Source organism: Budorcas taxicolor, chromosome 1 (assembly GCF_023091745.1).
Source record: "Budorcas taxicolor isolate Tak-1 chromosome 1, Takin1.1, whole genome shotgun sequence".
NCBI classification, from domain to species: Eukaryota; Metazoa; Chordata; class Mammalia; order Artiodactyla; family Bovidae; genus Budorcas; species Budorcas taxicolor.
In genome coordinates this window covers 197183334-197202886 of record NC_068910.1, presented here as the reverse complement: position 1 = coordinate 197202886, position 19553 = coordinate 197183334, and the positions used below count along the sequence as shown (strand labels likewise).

Below are 19553 nucleotides of genomic sequence, written 5' to 3'. Positions count from 1 at the left end.
TGGACCTTAACCCACCAGACTCCTCTATCCATGGGATTTTCCCAGCAAGAATACTGGAGTGGATTGCCCTGCTATCCTCCAGGGGATTTTCTTGACCCAGGAATTGAACCTGTATCTCCTGCATTACAGGTGGATTCTTTACCTGCTGAGCCATGGGGAAAGCCCTTCACAATATACACAAATACTAAATCATTAGTATGCCAAAAACTAATGTATGTTAATTATACCTCAGTTCTTCTTAAATTATCATGTAGTTATTGACCACCTGATGATATAGGCAGAGCGATATATCAGGCACTGGGATGCACATGAAAAAACACCAGGTTCCTTAGAGTTTGGAGGTGGTGACAGTCGGGTGTACCTGTGTCTAGAATATAACCACAGGATGACTGAAGGAGACATGGGTGACATCAGGAGCACAGAAGACAGCTCAGCCCAAGTCCCTGTTCTGGGGCTTCCTATGGAGCTGGTGATTGAGCTGGATTCTGAAGGATCAGGGTACGTTAGCACTGATAGCAAAGGTGGGGTGAGAAATGCCGGGTGCCAGAAGTCTGGACCTTCATCATGAGGCTAGTTTTTTCCTCTTATTCTTGGAAATCACTCTGTTTGCAAAGAGTCCAGAAACAGAATAGTAGTTTAGTTTAGGATAGATGTCTAAATGTCTTCCCCTTTTTGTTCTTCATGCACTAAAATAGCCTTTTTATAGGGATCTAATCTCTTCTATGATAAAAACCACCAAGGATACAGAATTTCCATATCATTAGATAATCAAAATCAAAGCCAGTATACCAAAAATAAAAACCTTGTTTAATTGCTTTTCTCACCTTTGCTTCTTTTTGGAGAAAAGGAAAAATGAAAAAAAAAAAAAAAACTACCAGGTCAAGGGCAAACTAAATGGGTGGGAATAAGCCAGGTAAAGTTGAAAGAATGCACCGTGGCCTCCTACCTCCAGGACTGCAGCCTGTCTTCCTTCCCCAGTCCTCTCTCCACGACAGCACATACATCCTCAATTTCAGACACACTTGCCATCCTTCCTCCTCCACTTTCATCTTGTCCTGGTCTTCTCCAGAGTTTTGCCTTTGTTAAACTTAACTAAAACCCAGTTAGTAACAAAATTGTTCATGCCCAAGTAAGGACTTGGGATATAAATTATCTGAAATGTATCTGAGTTTCCAGAGTCTGTAAGTCTTCAAAACACCAATGGATAAGGCTATACTAACTGGAATAATGCCCTCTTGAAACATACCATGTTGGCAGCCATTCTTCTGACCCAGTAATTGTTAAGCCAACTCAGTGTATACTTCTCACCTCTTGTGCTTTCCAAGAACACCTAGCCTAATAGGCCCTACTTGAATCAGGCATCACTGTATGAAAGGTTAAAAAAAAAAAAAGTAACATGTAGGCACCTAGGAAATGCAGACTTGTGAGCAAAGAATCTTTTTATTCTTAGAATTATAAGGGCAGATGTGAAGTATATCGATGTAGATTTTTAAACACTTTTACTAGAAATGACATTGGATACAATCACAAAACTTAGCTTGGTTCGAAGAATATTCATAAGATGGCCTTTGATAATATAATAGGTATCTTTAATGTTTTTATTTGGTTTTGTTTTCCTTCTGGAACCAGGTTATTCAGAGAATATTCTACACAGTCAACAGATCATGGAGTGGAAAAATTACTGCAACAGAGATAAGAAAAAGCAACTTTTTGCAAGTATGCCTTTCATTGAAATTTATATTTAAGGAGCAATTTAAATGACAGTCTTAACTTCATTTAACAAATATTTGCACACTCATTATGTGCAAAGCCCTATTATTTGCAAAGTCACTATTTTCAGTTATTAAGCAGTTATCAGCTACCTGGGATGTGTTGGGGGAACAAAGATGAGTAACAAGTGATTTTCACATCAGGGCATGCACTGTGGAACAAAAGAGAAAAGTGTACAGACAGCCACACCTGACTTGAAAAATTCCACAGAAATGTGTCATAAATATGCAATGAAGGCTTCACAGTGTGACTGGCATGTGATCTTGACCTTGAAGCTATCAAGTGTTTACAGATAAAAAAATTAAAAGAAAAGGGGATTCCAGATAGAGCAAGCAGCATAAGCAAAGGCCCAGATGCGTGAAAGTGTCATGTTCAGGAACTGCAGGACAGTCCGAAGCGGCCACAGGCTCCAAGGAGAGAGTGACCAGTGACCAGTGATGAGGCCTGAGGGGTGAGACAGGGCCAGGTTGGGAAGAGCCTGGCAAAACAAATGGAGGAGTTTCAACTTGTTCCTTTAAGCAATGACTCTTTATCCAGCTCCTGCTGGAGAAAAATACTGAAAATTCCTTTTAAGAAAGAATGTATTTCATTCAATTATTTTTTTTTACCAAATGAGAAAGTATTGATCACTAGTGGGTGCCTTTTACCAAGGCAGTTTTCATGCTTGATTTTTCAAGCATTTCTACTAACTTAAAGAAAGTAGAATTGGTCACACTTGAAAGGAAATGAAGTGTTTTATTTTAAATAAATTATACTAAATGAAACTTGGGTGAATAATACAACTTTGTTTACAGCCTTACTTTTTTCCCATCTTTATCTGGGACAGACAAAATTGGCGAAATTACCAGTCTATAATAGATATACAAACATTTCTTATTCTAATAAATGAAAAGTCATCATTAGAGTCATTATTAATATTTATTAAACATCTGGTTTTTGCCTGAGCTCTCAGGAGGTTACATGGGATGGGTTGAGATGGCAAGAATTCCATTGAAAAAAGGCCTTACATCTGAAGAATGATAATCCTAACATTCCTGATGCATATTGTTTGTATTTCTAGATCATTATTCCAGATTTTTCTTACTTACAATAAAATCTGAGGCCCAAATATGGTTGAATGACTTGGATAAGATCATACAGCTACTAAGTGACTGAACGAGCTCAAGTATTCTGCTTCCCTCTATTTTCTTCCCTAACCCTCTCCTTAGTTTGCCTGTTAGTACCTGAATGAATGCACATAAAATGTTCAAATAATGTAACATGTATAAAATAATAGCCAGAAGTCACTATTTATCTCTTTATCCTGCCATTTCACTCCTTTTACCAGAGGGAACCCATATTATCTGTGGTTTTATTCCTTTTTATGCATGTGTATGGAGTATAAATGTATGGAGTATTTATTTAGTTTTGTTCTAGATGGCTGCTTTTATGAATTTTTTTTAATATGTGAGACCACACTTATATTCTATTAACTTTTTTTTAACTTAACAGTATGTCTTGATGTTTTTTCATTTCAGTCAATATAACTCTATCTCATTCTTTTAACTACAGCATAATCTGTGGCATGGCTATGCTGTAATTACATACATATTGAAGATGTTCAAGTCATTTCATATTCTCCCTATTAGAGTAATGCAGCAAACACCCTTACACTCCCCTCTTATGTCCATATGAGTACGAATATCTCTAAAATAGACTACTGGAAGGAAAATCCTGGATCAGATGGTGTGTGCGTTTTCAGTTTCATAGATCCTGCCAAGTTACCCTCCTAAACGCCTGCACTAATGCATACTTAAATTCACATACTCACCAACAGCAGAAGTGATTCATTTTTTTCATTTTATAACAATCCAGTAGATGAAAATGAGAGCCCCCTGCTTCTCAAGATTTATTTTATTGTACGTATTCTGCTTTATACATTAACGATCATTGTATAAAAACATTACAAGCAAGTGTGGAAGACAGAAGAGAAAGCATATTTTAGCACCCTAATAAAACTAATATTTTTATGTGTACTTCTAGTCGTATTCACATGCATATTTGGATTTTAGAATTTAATATAGTTCTTAGTGTGTACAGTTGTATATCCTGTATTTTGCACTTAGCATGTCATGCTTTTCCTTTGTTTCTATGTAGACTTTATAATTTTTACTGGCTGTAAAATCTTTCATTGAGTCTCTTTTACCATAATTTCATAATTTATCTTGTTTTCAATTTGCCAAAGTATTTTGGATTTCCAGTATTCACATTTTAGAAAATGAATCTTATCAAAGTAATACATTTGCATTATGAAATATTAATAGTTATCTTTCTTATAATGCTTTTCACCTTGGATTCCATTTTATTTTCTAATATTGACATGCCTTCTTTCTAAGATTTAGCTAGTATATATTTTAACCTTACTTTAAAATTTTAAGTTCAGTTCAGTCATTCAGTCATGTCCGACTCTTTGTGACCCCATGGACTGCAGCACTCCAGGCTTCCCTGTCCATCACCAACTCCCGGAACCTGTTCAAACTCAAGTCCATCAAGTTGGTGATGCCATCCAACCATCTCATCCTCTGTCAGACTTATCTCTTATGGACAACATATACCTAGATATGCTTTTTGGATCTGAGTTTTATTCTTAATCTGAAAATCTTTTAATAGAGAGATTTATCTCTTTACCTTTATTGTGATTGTTGATGTGGCAGTGGTTTAGTCACTAAGTCATGTCTGACTCTTGCAACCCATGAGCTATAGCCTGCCAGGCTCCTCTGTCCATGGGAATCTACAGGCAAGAGTACTGGGGTGGGTTGCCATTTCCTTCTCCAGGGGATCCTCTCAACCCAGAAATTGAACCTGGGTCTCCTTCATTGCAGGCAGATTCTTTACCGACTGAGCTATGATGGATGTCCCGACTATTGATATATCTGATCTTATTTCTGTCATCTCACTTTGTTTTTTCTATTTCCTGAGTTTCCTTATGGTTTATCTTTTTTTTTATCTGAATCTTTCTAAAAAGGTCTTCATATATGTCTGGCCACTTATATGTTGACTGATAATAAGAATTCTGCACTCAAAAATGATTGGTTTTGGTGTTTATCCTAGGGGCACACAGGGAGTCAAGAGAGACCCAGATAATATTTCTAGTTCAGGGCCCTGCAGCTCTACCCCCATGCCTTTTATACCAGGCTGCCCCACACTATCACAGAGTTATACATGAGTCACCTTTCTGGTAAACTTGATGCCATTACAAAGCCAAACCCTGCATGTGGATGCCCACTCTTCATAACAGAATAGATATAAGACCACTTTTCGTAAATCTGAAAAGTTAAAAGCAGTGTCCGTTTACGGTCATGTAATTGAAAGTCTGTTGTCTGATTGTTCTGTGCTTCCTCGTCGGGGGACCTTTGATAGGCTGCAGTTCTCTTGGTGATAGTTCTTCCCTTTCCTTGCTTTTGAATCCTCCATATTCTTTGCTAAAAATAGTACAGAGTTCATAAATGCTTGCAGATTGGTCAGTTGATTAAAAGATAGGATGATGTTGCTTAGTAAATCTCCTGGTTTGGTACCAAAACCAAATTTTTTAATTCAGTTTAGAATAAAAATGTACTAGAATCTGAATAATGGCCAAAGCTGGGTCTTCATATTTTTAAAATAAAATAATCCTTTTATTCATACCATTTCAGACTCTAGCCCTTTTGGAAGAAGAAGAAGATATAAACCAAATCACAGATTACTTCTCCTATGAACACTTCTATGTTATTTATTGTAAATTCTGGGAACTAGATAGTGATCATGACCTCTACATCAGCCAGGCCGATCTATCTCGATACAATGACCAGGGTGAGTGTTTCTGTGGATGTTGACTTAGCTATTTTGAAGGAAACAAGAGTTAAATTGTGCTCACTCATTATGGGGAATTCCTATTTCTTAAATTATGTATCTAAGCAAATCTTCTTGAAAAAGCCAAGAATTTTAAAGTAGAAATAAGTGAAGATACTAAGTTTTTATCTAGAAACCAGGTTTAGGAGAAGGGGTTTGTAGGTAAGTAAGAAATTAGAGTCTTGGTTTTGATGAATGGATGAGTCTTTATAGTGATGCTGGTTTTCTCCTGATGAATTCAATAAGAACCACATCTATGTAAAGTTTATTTGAAAGAAAATTATATACACCTTTATAAATTCTCAATTGACACTATTTATAAACAGCTAAGGATGAAAATGATGTTTCTTTTTTTAAAATTTAAATTTATTTATTTTAATCGGAGGCTAATTACTTTACAATATTGTAATGGTTTTGCCATACATCAACATGAATCCACCATAGGTATACACATGTTCCCCATCCTGAACCCCCCCTCCCACCTCCCTCCCCATATCATCCCTTAGGGTCATCCCAGTGCACCAGCCCCAAGCATCCTGTATCCTGAATCGAAGCTGAACTGGCGATTCGTTTCTTATATGATATTATACATGTTTCAATACCATTCTCCCAAATCATCCCACCCTCTCCCTGTCCCACAGACTCCAAAAGACTGTTCTATACATCTGTGTCTCTTTTGCTGTCTCGCATACAGGGTTATTGTTACCATCTTTCTAAATTCCATATATATATGTGTTAGTATACTGTATTGGTGTTTTTCTTTCTGGCTTACTTCACTCTGTATAATAGGTTCCAGTTTCATCCACCTCATTTGAACTGATTCAAATATATTCTTTTTAATGGCTGAGTGATACTCCATTGTGTATATATACCACAGCTTTCTTATCCATCTGCTGATGGACATCTAGGTTGCTTCCATGTCCTGGCTATTATAAACAGTGCTGTGATGAACATTGGGGTACACATGTCTCTTTCAATTCTGGTTTCCTCAGTGTGTATGCCCAGCAGTGGGATTGCTGGGTCTATGGATTGCATCTATGGACACCTTATCTTTGACAAAGGGGGCAAGAATATACAGTGGAGAAAAGACAATCTCTTTAACAAGTCGTGCTGGGAAAACTGGTCAACCACTTGTAAAAGAATGAAACTAGAACACTTTCTAACACCATACACAAAAATAAACTCAAAATGGATTAAAGATCTAACTGTAAGACCAGAAACTGTAAAACTCCTAGAGGAGAACATAGGCAAAACACTCTCCAACATGAATCACAGCAGGATCCTCTATGACCCACCTCCCAGAATACTGAAAATAAAAGCAAAAATAAACAAATGAGACCTAATTAAACTTAAAAGCTTCTGCACAACAAAGGAAACTATAAACAAGGTGAAAAGACACCCTTCAGAATGGAAGAAAATAATAGCAAATGAAGAACTGACAAACAACTAATCTCAAAAATATACAAGCAACTCCTGCAGCTCAATACCAGAAAAATAAACAACCCAATCAAAAAATGGGCCAAAGAACTAAACAGACATTTCTCCAAAGAAGACATACAGATGGCTAACAAACACATGAAAAGATGCTCAACATCACTCATTATCAGAGAAATGCAAATCAAAACCACAATGAGGTACCATTTCATGCCAGTGAGAATGGCTGTGATCCAAAAGTCTACAAGCAATAAATGCTGGAGAGGGTGTGGAGAAAAGGGAACCCTCTTATACTGTTGGTGGGAATGCAAACTAGTACAGCCACTCTGGAGAACAGTGTGGAAATTCCTTAAAAAACTAGAAATAGAAAATGATGTTTCTAACTTGCCAGTGCTTTCAAGGATTCATAAAGCTTTTTGGAATTTAGCTCTAGAAAACATAGTTTCTCTGCAGATGAATTTGGTGTGCTTTCTTTTGCCAGAAAACAAAAAATTATATATCACATGATACTACCCTTTTTACTTCATTTTGACCAGTAGTAAACTTAGAATCTATTATCTGCTGATTGCATATTCTTAACCAAGCACCAAGATACATTGATTCATTCTTCTCTCATAAGATTGTCCCTATTTATAAGCCTTTATCCTTTTAGATGTAGCAAAGTACAAATCTTAAATAAATGCTTTGTTTCTGTTATTTACTGTATCTATGCTAGAAGAAAAGGTTCATTCTACATGTCAATATTCACAGACCTTTCCATGTTTAGCAAACAGAGTTCTAGTTCTCAAAAGTTCACATGCCAACCAGGCATCAAGAGGAAATACTAAATCATACTTACTGATAAAAAATCGTTTTAGTACTATATCTGTCCTTCTTTAAATACAGGTAGGTGTGCCTCATTTTAATTCACTTTGCTTTATTATACTTTGCAAATAGAGCTTTTTTTTTTTTTAACAAATTGAATGTTTGTAACAGCCCTGTATTGAGCAAGTCTTGTCAGTGCCATTTTTCCAACAGCATTTGTGCATTTTGTGTCTTTGTCACATTTTGGTAATTCTTACAATATGTCAAAATTTTATTGACTTATTGATATATAACATTATATTTGTTATGATGCTCTGTGGTCAGTGATCTTTGATGTTACTATTATAATTGTTTTGGGGTGCCATAAACCACACCTAGGTTAACAGAAAGCTTAGTTGATAACTGTTGTTGGTGTTCTGAGTGCTTCACCAAGTCTTCCCCATCTCTCTCCCTCTCCTCCGGTCTCCCTGTTCCCTGAGACACAGCAATATTGAAATCAGGCCAGTTAATACATACCATAAATGGTCTCTAAGTGTTCAAACGAAAGGGAGAGTGGCACATCTCTGACTTCAAATCAAAAGCTAGAAACTTAGAGGGGAAGGCATGTTGAAAGCTAGGATAGGCTGAAAGCTAGTTTTTATTGTGCCAGTTAGCCAAGTTGTGAATGAAAAGTTCTTGAAGGAAATTAAAAGTGCTATTCCAGTGAACACATGAATAAGAAAGTGAAGCAGGGAATTCCCTGCTGATTCAGCAGTTAAGACTCCATGCCTTCACTGCCGAGAGCCCATGTTCAATCCCTGGCCAGGAAACTAAGATCCCACAGGTTGTGTGATGCAGCCAAAAAAGAAGAAAAAGAAAGTGAAACACTTTGTTTGCTGATATGTAGAAAATTTTAGTAGCCTGGATAGAAGACCACACCAGCCACAACATTCCCTGAAGCCAGATTCTAATCCAGAGCAAGGTTGTCTTCAACTGTGAAGGCTGAGAGAAGTGAGGAAGTTATAGGAGAAAAGTTTGAAACTAGCAGAAACTGGTTCATGAGGTTTAAGGAAAGAAGCCATCTCTATAATATGAAAGTGCAAGGTGAAACAACAAGTTATCTAGAAGATCTAGCTAAGATCAGAAAGTGGCTACACTAAACATCAGATTTCCAATGTAGACAAAACAGCCTTCTGTTGAAAGAAGATGCCATCTAGGACTTTCATATCTAGAGAGAAGTCAGTGCCTGGCTTCAAACCTTCAAAGGACAGGCTGACTGTCTTTTTAGGGGTTAATGCAGTGCAGGTAGTGACTTTAAGGTGAAAACAGTGCTTATTTGCTTATTTACCATTCCAAAGATCCAAAGGCCCTTAAGAATTATGCTAAATCTCTTTATGCCTGCACTTTGCAAGTGGAACAACAAAGCCTGAATAACAGCACATCTGTTTACAACATGATTTTCTGAATATTTTAAGCCCACTGTTGAGACCTACTGCTCAGAAAAAAAAAAAAAGATTCAAAATATGACCCTGATTGACAATGCACCTGGTCACTCAAGAGCTCTGATGGAGATTGTACAATGAGATTAATGTTCTTTAAATGCCTACTGACACAACATCCATTCTGCACCTAATGGATCAAAGAGTAATTTCAACTTTCAAGTCTTATTCAAGAAATATATTTCATAAGGGCATAGCTACCATAGGTAATGATTCCTCTGATGGATCTGGGCAAAGTCCATTGAGAACCTACTGTAAAGGATCACCATTCTAGATGCCATTAAGACCATTCATGATTCATGAGGGCAGGATACCAACATGAACAGGAACTTAGAAGTCAGTTCCAATTCTCATGCATGTTTTGAGGGGTTCAAGACTTCAGTGGAGGAAGCAACTACAGATGCGGTAAAAAGAGCAAGAGAACTAAAATCAGAGGAGGAGCCTGAAGATGTGGCTGAATCACTACAATCCCATAATCAAATGTTAACAGATGAGGAGTTGCTGCTTATGGATGAGCAAAGAGAGCACTTTCTTGAGATGGAATCGACTCCTGGCAAAGACAGTGTGAAGACTGTTGAAATGACAACAAAGGATTTAGAATATTACATGAACTTAATTGATAAAGCAGCAGCAAGGTTTGAGAAGATTGTCTCCAGTTTTGAAAGAATTTCTGCTATGGGTGAAATGCTGTCAAACTACATTGCACATAACAGAGTAATCATTGTCATAGATCAGAGTCGATCTATGTGGCAGATTTCATTGTAGTCTTAAGAAATTGCCAAAGCCACCCCAGCCTTCAACAACCATCACCCTGATCAGTCAGCAGCTACCAACATTGGTGGTGGCAAGACCCTCCACCAGCAAAAAGATTACAGTTTGCTGAAGGCTCAGATGATTATTAGCATTTTTTTAGCAATAAAATATTTTTATATACATTGGTTTTTTAAAGACATAACTGCTATTAAACACATAATAGACTGTAGTATAGTACAAATATAACCCATATGCACTGGGAAACCAAAAAATTCATATGACTCACTTTATTGTGATATTCACTGTATTGAGGTGACCTGGAACTGAACCCACAGTATCTCTGTGTTATGCCTATAGTCATACCTTCCTATTACAAGCATAGTATAAAGATGAAGATATTTATAGGGGTATTGGATCAGCTTTATTAGCTATGCACTTTTTGATCATCAGTGGCCGGATCATCTGTATAACATGAGCTAGCCTCAAGAGATCACACAAAACCCTATGGGCTCTAAAGCACCTTTTCTGGCTGTCATAAACGTTCTCATTAGCACCTAAAATATTGTATATACACATATAGTAACTCATTAGAGGCATGTTAAAGGGATGAAGTCCAGAAAAGCAGGCATCTCGGCCTGAACAACGAAGGGGCCACTGAAACTCTGTAATTGCCTACCCACCAACCTGTCCTTAATGGGACAACATGATCTGCAGTTTTAGGAAGTTAAACCTTCCAAATCTAAAGAAAGACTTCAGAAATAAATATCTCTGCCTTTCCTATGTAGCTGCCTTTTGTTCTGTTTCCTCTTATTTTCAAATTATTAACCCCATAAACCAGTGCTCAACAAACTCTAGAGGGCCCTTATACAGCCTTTGGTATGTGTCCAGGAATGGCCGTGCTGACACTCATTTTCACAACATTCTTCAACCAAAGTAATGAACCTTTATGCTGACTGTACCTAACGCTACACAGAAGAGTTAGATGCTGGTAGCTGCTAACTCTCTAATGACCTCAACACTGGTTCTGAAATTGTAGTGTGCCTACCATTGGCGAGGCATTTGTTAAAAGAACAGATTCCTATCCTCACCACATCCCTAGATCTGAGGTTCATTGTTACCTCCTTTTTTTTGACTAATGCTTTTGGTTACTTTGAACTCACAGTGAGGTACACTGATACAGATTACAAGGATCTATCATCAAATGCAATATACTATCTTAAGATATAATAATCTCTCTCTGAATAAAATTTACTGATGGAATTTATTTTTAAATTGTATATCATGTTATATCCTGGAATTTTATAGGATAAGAATGTAAGAAAAGTATTTTGTGGTTTGTTTTTGGTACCTTTTCTAAAATTCTACCTGAAAAACAGTTCTCCATTGTTTGACTCAAATCCCAAAAATCAGTTTCCCCTTGAATTTAATGCTAGGATAAAATCTGTCTTGTTTTAGAGGAAATGTTGTCTTGTCTTGTTGGATAACAAGATCAATATAAATTTTGTACATTTTTGTCTCCGTTGTCAGGATATTCAGAACCAATGTGGTGCTCAACGGTATTAATATATTTCAGCTGTCAGGCACATCCATTTGCCTGTTCTTTTTTTAAATGATTGATAGACCAAGCTATCTCAAATTACTTCTTTCAAAAAATATCAATTGTACATAAAAAGTAAAAATTCAACTACTCGTATTCTTATCATGGAAGATTATTAAGTTTAACCTTGTGGCTACTTGAAAATAAATTTGCCAAAAATGATACCTTTTGGAGCATGTTTTAACTGGCTTTGTACTTTTTATTTATATTTAGCTTCATCAAACAGGATTATTGAAAGAATATTCTCTGGGGCAGTAACAAGGTAAGAAAAACCATCTGAGTTTTAAAATGAACTACAGGTAATACTTTAGCAATGTCCTTTTAGCAAGGCTTCCTGTGTAATTTGTCAGCGCTGTAGGTTAGATAATACCCTACAAAATATGCAATGTGGCTTCATACAAGATGGCATTAATACTTTAACATACAGGATTCTCCAGGCCAGAATACTGGAGTGGGTAGCCTTTCCTTTCTCCAGGGGATCTTCCCAACCCAAGGATCGAACCCAGGTCTCCCACATTGCAGGCGGATTCTTTACCAGCTGAGCCACATGGGAAGCCCAAGAATACTGGAGCGGGTAGCCTATCCCTTCTCCAGCAGATCTTCCCGACCCAGGAATCAAACCGGAGTCTCCTGTATTACAGGTGGATTCTTTACCAACTGAGGTATCAGGGAAGCCCTGTTTATCTAAGCACAGGTAACAGTATTTGACCTGATTTGTATTCAAATTAGAAACCAGAGTTCCTTCAAATCTGCAAATGCTTTCTAATTTCATCCTCGAGGCATTTGAAAATAAGATAGGCAATGAAAGAGGTTGCCCTTTATGAGATTTCCGGCATTCTGTGGTGTTTTTTAACTTAATTTCCAAAGAAATATTACTTTATTCCTTAAGTCTGTCATCCTGCTAAATTTAGAAGAGTAATTAATTGTTTAGGAAACTTTGTAACCATGTGTTTTCTTCAGGGGTAAAACAGTACAGAAAGAGGGACGAATGAGCTATGCAGATTTTGTTTGGTTTTTGATCTCTGAGGAAGACAAAAGGAACCCCACCAGGTATGACTTCTAAGTTTCCTTTGCCCAGATGTTAAACAAATGAACAAAATTTGAAAAGTGTATGATGAATATCTAGTGAATGCCAGGTTAACTAGGGGTGCCAGGATGGCTTAGACTTAGTCTCTGCCCTCAGACTGAGTCCACAGTCACAGTGTATCAAGAGAAGTGCTCTTACCCCCAGAAACAAAGGTGAAGTGACATGTGAGCTGTCTCTGAAGAATAGCAAGCATTTATATGAAATATGGGAATAGATAACTGTGAATTTTAGTTGTTTCATGATCTTCCTGGTTCAGTAGTAAACTGGAGAACATGCCCTCACTCTGCCAGTTAGAATCATCTCTCCATTTCTTTCGCATACCTTGATTGGTAGCTGTGATTTATGTACCTGTTTCTTAGACATCTGTAACACTGTGTTACACAAGCTAGGAATAAAACGAAAAAAAAAAGAGGGATGCAAAAATCTATGTCCCTTTCTTTTTATACATATCTTGTGTAACACAGCACCCTGAACATAGCTTATGCTCAGGACCAAGGGTGGGGGAGCCTATAGTCCCTGATGCTGCTTGCTAGCATCACTGACTCGGCTATCTGCATATTAGTTCAAAAAGTTATCTAAATGTTAGATATATGGTTTGGAAATCACTGAAACAGAAATGAAATTAATTTATTTCATGGGCAGCATGAATATTAAAGAACTTTGTGTCCATTTCAAAGATAGTAATTTATTATTCATTATAGACAGAAAACATGGATAAAGCAGAAGAAAATAAATTTTAATAATAGTTTTAATACTAATAATTACCACTCAGAAAAAGACACCATTAAAAGTTGGAATGTGTTGTACAGTCTTTTTCATATAAACTTTTATATACTCTTTGGGTATGTAGATTAATTTATTCTCCTAAATATCCCCTAGTAGTTTTAGCTAAACAGTTGTAATAATCCACTATGCATGCATGAGTGCTAAGTCACTTTAGTCATGTCTGACTGTGTGACTCCATGGACTGTAGCCTTCCAGGCTCCTCTGTCCATGGGATTCTCCAGCTAAGGATCCTGGAGTGGGTTGCGTGCCCTCCTCCAGGGGATCTTCCCCACCCAGGGATCAAACCCAACCCACATCTCCTGCATTGTCAGGCACATTCTTTACCACGAATGCCTCCTGGGAAGCCCAACAGCCACTATACTTTTCCTTAAAATAAATTCCCCAGAAAAGGAATCGCTAAATTAAAGGGCATAGATTTATATTATAGATATTATAAAAACTATTAAATTTATTTTCAGAATGTATTTTCATTTTATACTTTCATCAACAGAGTATTGAGTGTATTTCCTATAACACTTATTCACACTAAATATCTTCCTCTTTAAGAATCTTTCCCATTTGATAAGTAATAAATTCAGCGCTATCTTACATTGCATTTCTTTCATTACTAGAGAGGCGGAAGTTTTTTCATACATTTTTGGCCATTTTATTTCATCTAAGGTGACTTGCCTTTTTGTGTCTTTTGCTCATTTCTGCTGGATTAATTTTTTTAGTTTATTGTTTTATCACAAATACACATTAAATATTAAAAACTTTAAATATATACATTCAGAAACCTTAATATAAAATTTATCCGTAATTCTTTGACCCATAGCTAACATTTTGGTATGGTCCTCCAGCCTCATCCTCATCCCCCTCCCTTCTCTTCCTTTGCCTCCTCCTTTCACCCTACTCCTCCTCTCTCTGCACCAAATGACATAGTATACTAAATGGCATCATATTATGCAATTTTGTGACACATTTCTTCACATAACAGTTTATTTCTATGCCAGTAAGTGTGCTTGTTTATATTATTAATCCATTTTTTGAATGCTTCAGTTCAGTTCAGTCGCTCAGTCATGTCCGACTCTTTGCGACCCCATGGACTGCAGCACACCAGGCTTCCCTGTCCATCAGCAACTCGCAGAGTTTACTCAACGTTGTGTCCATTGAGTCGGTGATGCCATCCAACCATCTCATCCTCTGTCATCCCCTTCTCCTCCCGCCTTCAATCTTTCCTAGCATCAGGGTCTTTTCCAATGAGTCAGTTCTTCACATCAGGTGGCCAAAGTACTGGAGTTTCAGCTTCAGCATCAGTCCTTCCAATGAATATTCAGGACTGATTTCCTTTAGGATTGACAGGTTGGATCTCATTGCAGTCCAGGGGACTCTTGAAGAGTCTTCTCCAACACCACAGTTTGAAAGCATCGATTCTTCAGCACTCAGCTTTCTTTATAGTCCAACTCTCACATCCATACATGACTACTGGGAAAACCTTAGGTGGTTTTAATTATCTAAATCCTCAGTTCTTTGAAAGCTGTGCATTTTTCTGTTTCTTGCCTTTGGGATGTTCTTAATTAACCCTCTTAATCTTTTACCTTTCATATTTACTTAGTTATAAAAAAAGCTTTCCTCAATACTTCCCATCTTTTCCTTCTGTTATTCCATAGAAACAAATGACATAAATGATAGAAATTATAGATAAGTGATAGAAATTATAATAAAGAAGCTTTATTAACAAACATGAATATATACTTGTTTGCCTTCTATCAGCTTCTTTAAAAATCATAAATTTCATACAATAATAATTAGAACACTGTATTATTGGATTTGTAATATAGAGAGATAATAGCACAAAAAAGAGGGATGAGGCAATTGAGTTATATAGGAGTAACACTTCAGTATCTCACAGGAATTAAGTATCAGTTTGAAGTAATTCTAAGTTGAAATGTATATGGTAAGCCCTAGAGGAACCAGAAGGAAACTAACTCAAAATTACATAGTAAAAAAAATTGTTAAAAGAGTTAAAGTGTTCCGCTTAGAAAATACTCACTTAAATGTAAAAGAAAGCAATAAAGGAAGAATAGAGGAAAAACTCCAAGACACTTAAAAAACAAAAATTAAAATGGCAGACATAAGTCCAACTATAACAGTAATAACATTAAATGTGAATGGAATAATCATTCCGTCAAAGCAGAGATTTTCAGGCTGGATCAAAAAAAAACATCTTTTGGATACAATTCTTTACTGTTTATATGAGACACATACTAAGTTTAAAGATACAAGAGGGATAACAAAGGAGGAGGAAGGATCAAGATATGTAATGCAAACAACAACCATAAGAAACCTGGAGTGGCTATATAAATATCAGAGGACTTAGAGTTCAGTACAAAAAGTGTTACTAGAGACAGCAGGACATTCTGTTTCATAAAGGGGTCAATCCAACAGAAAGACATTATAATTAAAAACATATATGCAACTAACAACACAGAGCCCTAAAAATACATGAAACAAAACTAACAGAATTGCAAAGAGAAATAAATAATTCAACAATAGTATTTGGAGACTTCAGTACCCCCACTTTCAGTGATGGAAAAACATCCAGGAAGATCAACAAGGAAATAAAAGTCATAAACAACACTATAAACAAAATTAGAAATCAGTTGTACCTAATATATCTATAGAATGTTCCAACTAGGAACAGTGGAATATATATTCTTCCCAAGTACACATAGAACATTCTCCAGGATAGAATATGTGGGAGGCCATAAAATAGCCTTAAAAAATATAAAAAGTGAAATTATACAAATTATGTTATCTGACCTCAATGGAATAAAATTAACAGAAAGAAATTTGAGGCTCCACAAATATGCAAAAATTTTAATAACACAGTTTAAGTAACCAGTGGATCAAAAAAGAATACCTAGACCCGGGTTCGATCCCTGGGTTGGGAAGATCCCCTGGAGAAGGAAATGGCAATCCACTCCAGGGCTATTGCCTGCCTGGAAAATCCCATGGACAGAGGTAGGCTACAGCCCATGGGGTCGCAAAGAGTCGGACGTGACTGAGCGACTTCACTTTCACTTTCAAAGGAAATTAGAAACTCATTTGAAATGAATGAAAATGAAAGAACAACATATTAAAACTTTAAATGAATAAAAAGCAAAACATACCAAAATATGTAGGATGAAGCTGTAAATCCATCTACTGAAAAAGAAATGTCTTAAATCAATAACCTAACCTTCCACTTTAAGACACTGGGGAAAAAACAGCAAATGAAGCACAGCAAACAGAAGAAAAGAATAAAGATTAGAAGTGGTAAATGAGAGAACAGGAAAACAATAGAGAAAATCAATGGAGCCAAAAGTCAATTATTTTGAAAATATTAGTAATCTTGATAAGGCTTTAGCTGTACTGATCCCCTTTATGGGTCACAGCTTTATTGCGGTAAACGGGCTTGCATAATTCAATGAAGCTATAAGCCATACTCTGCAAGGCCACCCAAGATGGATGGTCACAGTGAAGAGTTCTGACAAAATGTGGTGCCCTGGAGGAGGGAATGGCAAACCACTCCAGTGCCTGCCATGAGCACCCCATGAGCAGTATGAAAAAGCAAAAAGATATGACACCGGAAGATGAACCCCCCAGGTCAGAAGGTGTCCAGTGTGCTACTGAGGAAGACCGGAGGGCAATTACAAATAGCTCCAGAAAGAATGAAGCAACTGGACCAAAGTGGAAACAATGCTCAGTTGTGGATGTGACTGGTAGTAAAAGTAAAGTCCAGTCCTGTAAAGAACAATATTGCATAAACCTGGAATCACGTGAATCAAGGGAAATTGGACGTGGTCAAATAGGAGATGGCAAGACTTAACACTGACATTGTAGGAATCAGGGAACTAAAATGGATAGTAATGGGAGAATTTAATTCAGATGGTCACTATATCTATTATTGTGGGCAAGAATCCCTTAGAAGAAATGCAGTAGCCCTCATAGTCAACAAAAGAGCCCAAAATGCAGTACTTGGATACATTTTCAAAAATGACAGGATGATCTTGGTTTATTTCCAATAATTATATAATTTATTATTATATAGCTTATAATTTATACAACATCACAGTAATCCAAGTCAATGCCCCAACCACTAATCCTGAATAAGCTGAAGTTGGCCAGTTAAATGAAGACCTACAAGACTTTCTAGAACTAACACCAAAAAAAGATGTCCTTTTCATCATAGGAGATTGGAATGCAAAAGTAGTAAGTTAAGAGATACCTGGAGTAATTGGCAAGTTGGGCCTTGGAGTACAAAATGAAGCAGAGCAAAGACTAACAGGATTTTGTCAAGAGAACACATTGGTCATAACAAACACCCTTTTACAGCAAAGCAAAAGACATCTCCACACATGAACATCATCAAATGATCAATACCAGAATCAGATTGATTTTATTCTCTGCAGTTGAAGATGTAGAAGCTCTCTACAGTCAGCAAAAACAAGACCTGGGAGCTGATTGTAGCTCAGGTCCTTATTGTAAAATTGAGGCTTAAATTGAAGAAAGTAGGGAAAACCAATAGGCCATTCAGGTATGACCCAAGTCAAATCCCTTATGATTATACAGTCAAGGTGACGAACAGATTCAAGGGATTATATCTTGTAGACAGAGAACCTGAAGAACTGTGTACAGAGATTCGTAACATTGTACAGGAGGCAGTGACCAAAACCATCCCAAAGAAAAAGAAATTCAGGAAGGCATAGCTGAGGAAACAGAACCGAAAGGCAAAGGAGCAAGGAAAAGATGTACCCAACTGAATGCAGAGTTCCAGAGAATAAATAGCAAGGAGAGAGAAGAAAGCCTTCTTAAGTGAACAGTGGAAAGAAATAGAGGAAAACAGTAGAATGGAAAAGACTAGAGATCTCTTCAAGAAAACTGGAGATATCAAGGAAACATTTCATGCAAGGATGGGCACATAAAGGACAGAAACAGTAAGGACCTAATAGAAGCAGAAGAAATTAAGAGGTGGCAAGAATACATACAAGAACTATACAAGAAAGGTCTTAATTACTCAGATAACCACAGTGGTATGGTCACTCACCTAGAGCCAGATATCCAGGAGTTTGAAGTCAGGTGGGCCTTAGGAAGCATTACTATGAACAAAGCTAGTGGAGAATGAAATAAACCACTTAAAATCATAAAAGACGGTGCTGTTAAAGTGCTGAATTCAGTATGTCAGCAAACTTGGAAAACTAAGCAATGGCCACAGGATTGAAAAAAGTCAGTTTTCATTCCAATCCCAAAGAAGGGAAACACCAAAGAATGTTCCAACTACCATACAATTACGCTCATTTCACATGCTAGTAAGGTTATACTCAAAATCCTTCAAGCTAGGTTTTAGCAGTTTGTGAATCTAGAACTTCCAGATATACAAGCTGGATTTAGAAAAGGCAGAGGAACCATATATAGATCAAATTGCCAACATTCACTGGATCATAGAGAAAGGAAGGGAATTCCAGAAAAGCATCTGCTTTGTTGACTACGCTAAAGCCTTTGACTGTGTGAATCACAACAACCTGTGGAAAATTCTTAAATAGAAGGGAATACCAGACCACCTTACCTGTCTCCTGAAAAACCTGTATGCAGGTCAAGAAGCAACAGAACTAGATATGGAACAACAGACTGGTTCAGAATTGGAAAAAGAGTACATCAAGGCTGTACATTGTCACCCTGCTTATTTAACTTCTGTGCAGAGCACATCATGCAAAATTCCAGGCTGGATGTTACAAGCTGGAAGCAACATTGCCAGGAGAAATATCAACAACCTCAGACATGCAGATGATAGCACTCTAACGGCAGATAGCAAAGAGGAACTAAAAAGCCTCTTAGTGAAGGTAAAAGAGGAGAATGAAAAAGCTAGCTTAAAACTCAACTTAAAAAAAATCATGGCATCCAGTCCCATCATTTCATGGCAAATAGAAGGGGGGAAAGTGGAAACAGTGACAGGCTT

At 37.0% G+C, this 19553-nt stretch overlaps 1 protein-coding gene across 1 annotated transcript in view; it reads left to right on the top strand.

Annotated features, from left to right (window-relative positions):
- The window catches only part of PPP2R3A (protein phosphatase 2 regulatory subunit B''alpha), a 175862-nt gene that overhangs the window by 83920 nt on the left and 72389 nt on the right, over positions 1-19553 (top strand). Inside the window, exons 6-9 of the mRNA XM_052640181.1 lie at positions 1630-1716; positions 5442-5598; positions 11917-11965; positions 12664-12753. Coding sequence (XP_052496141.1) covers positions 1630-1716; positions 5442-5598; positions 11917-11965; positions 12664-12753 — 383 coding nt within the window. The remainder of the gene's footprint in view (positions 1-1629; positions 1717-5441; positions 5599-11916; positions 11966-12663; positions 12754-19553) is intronic.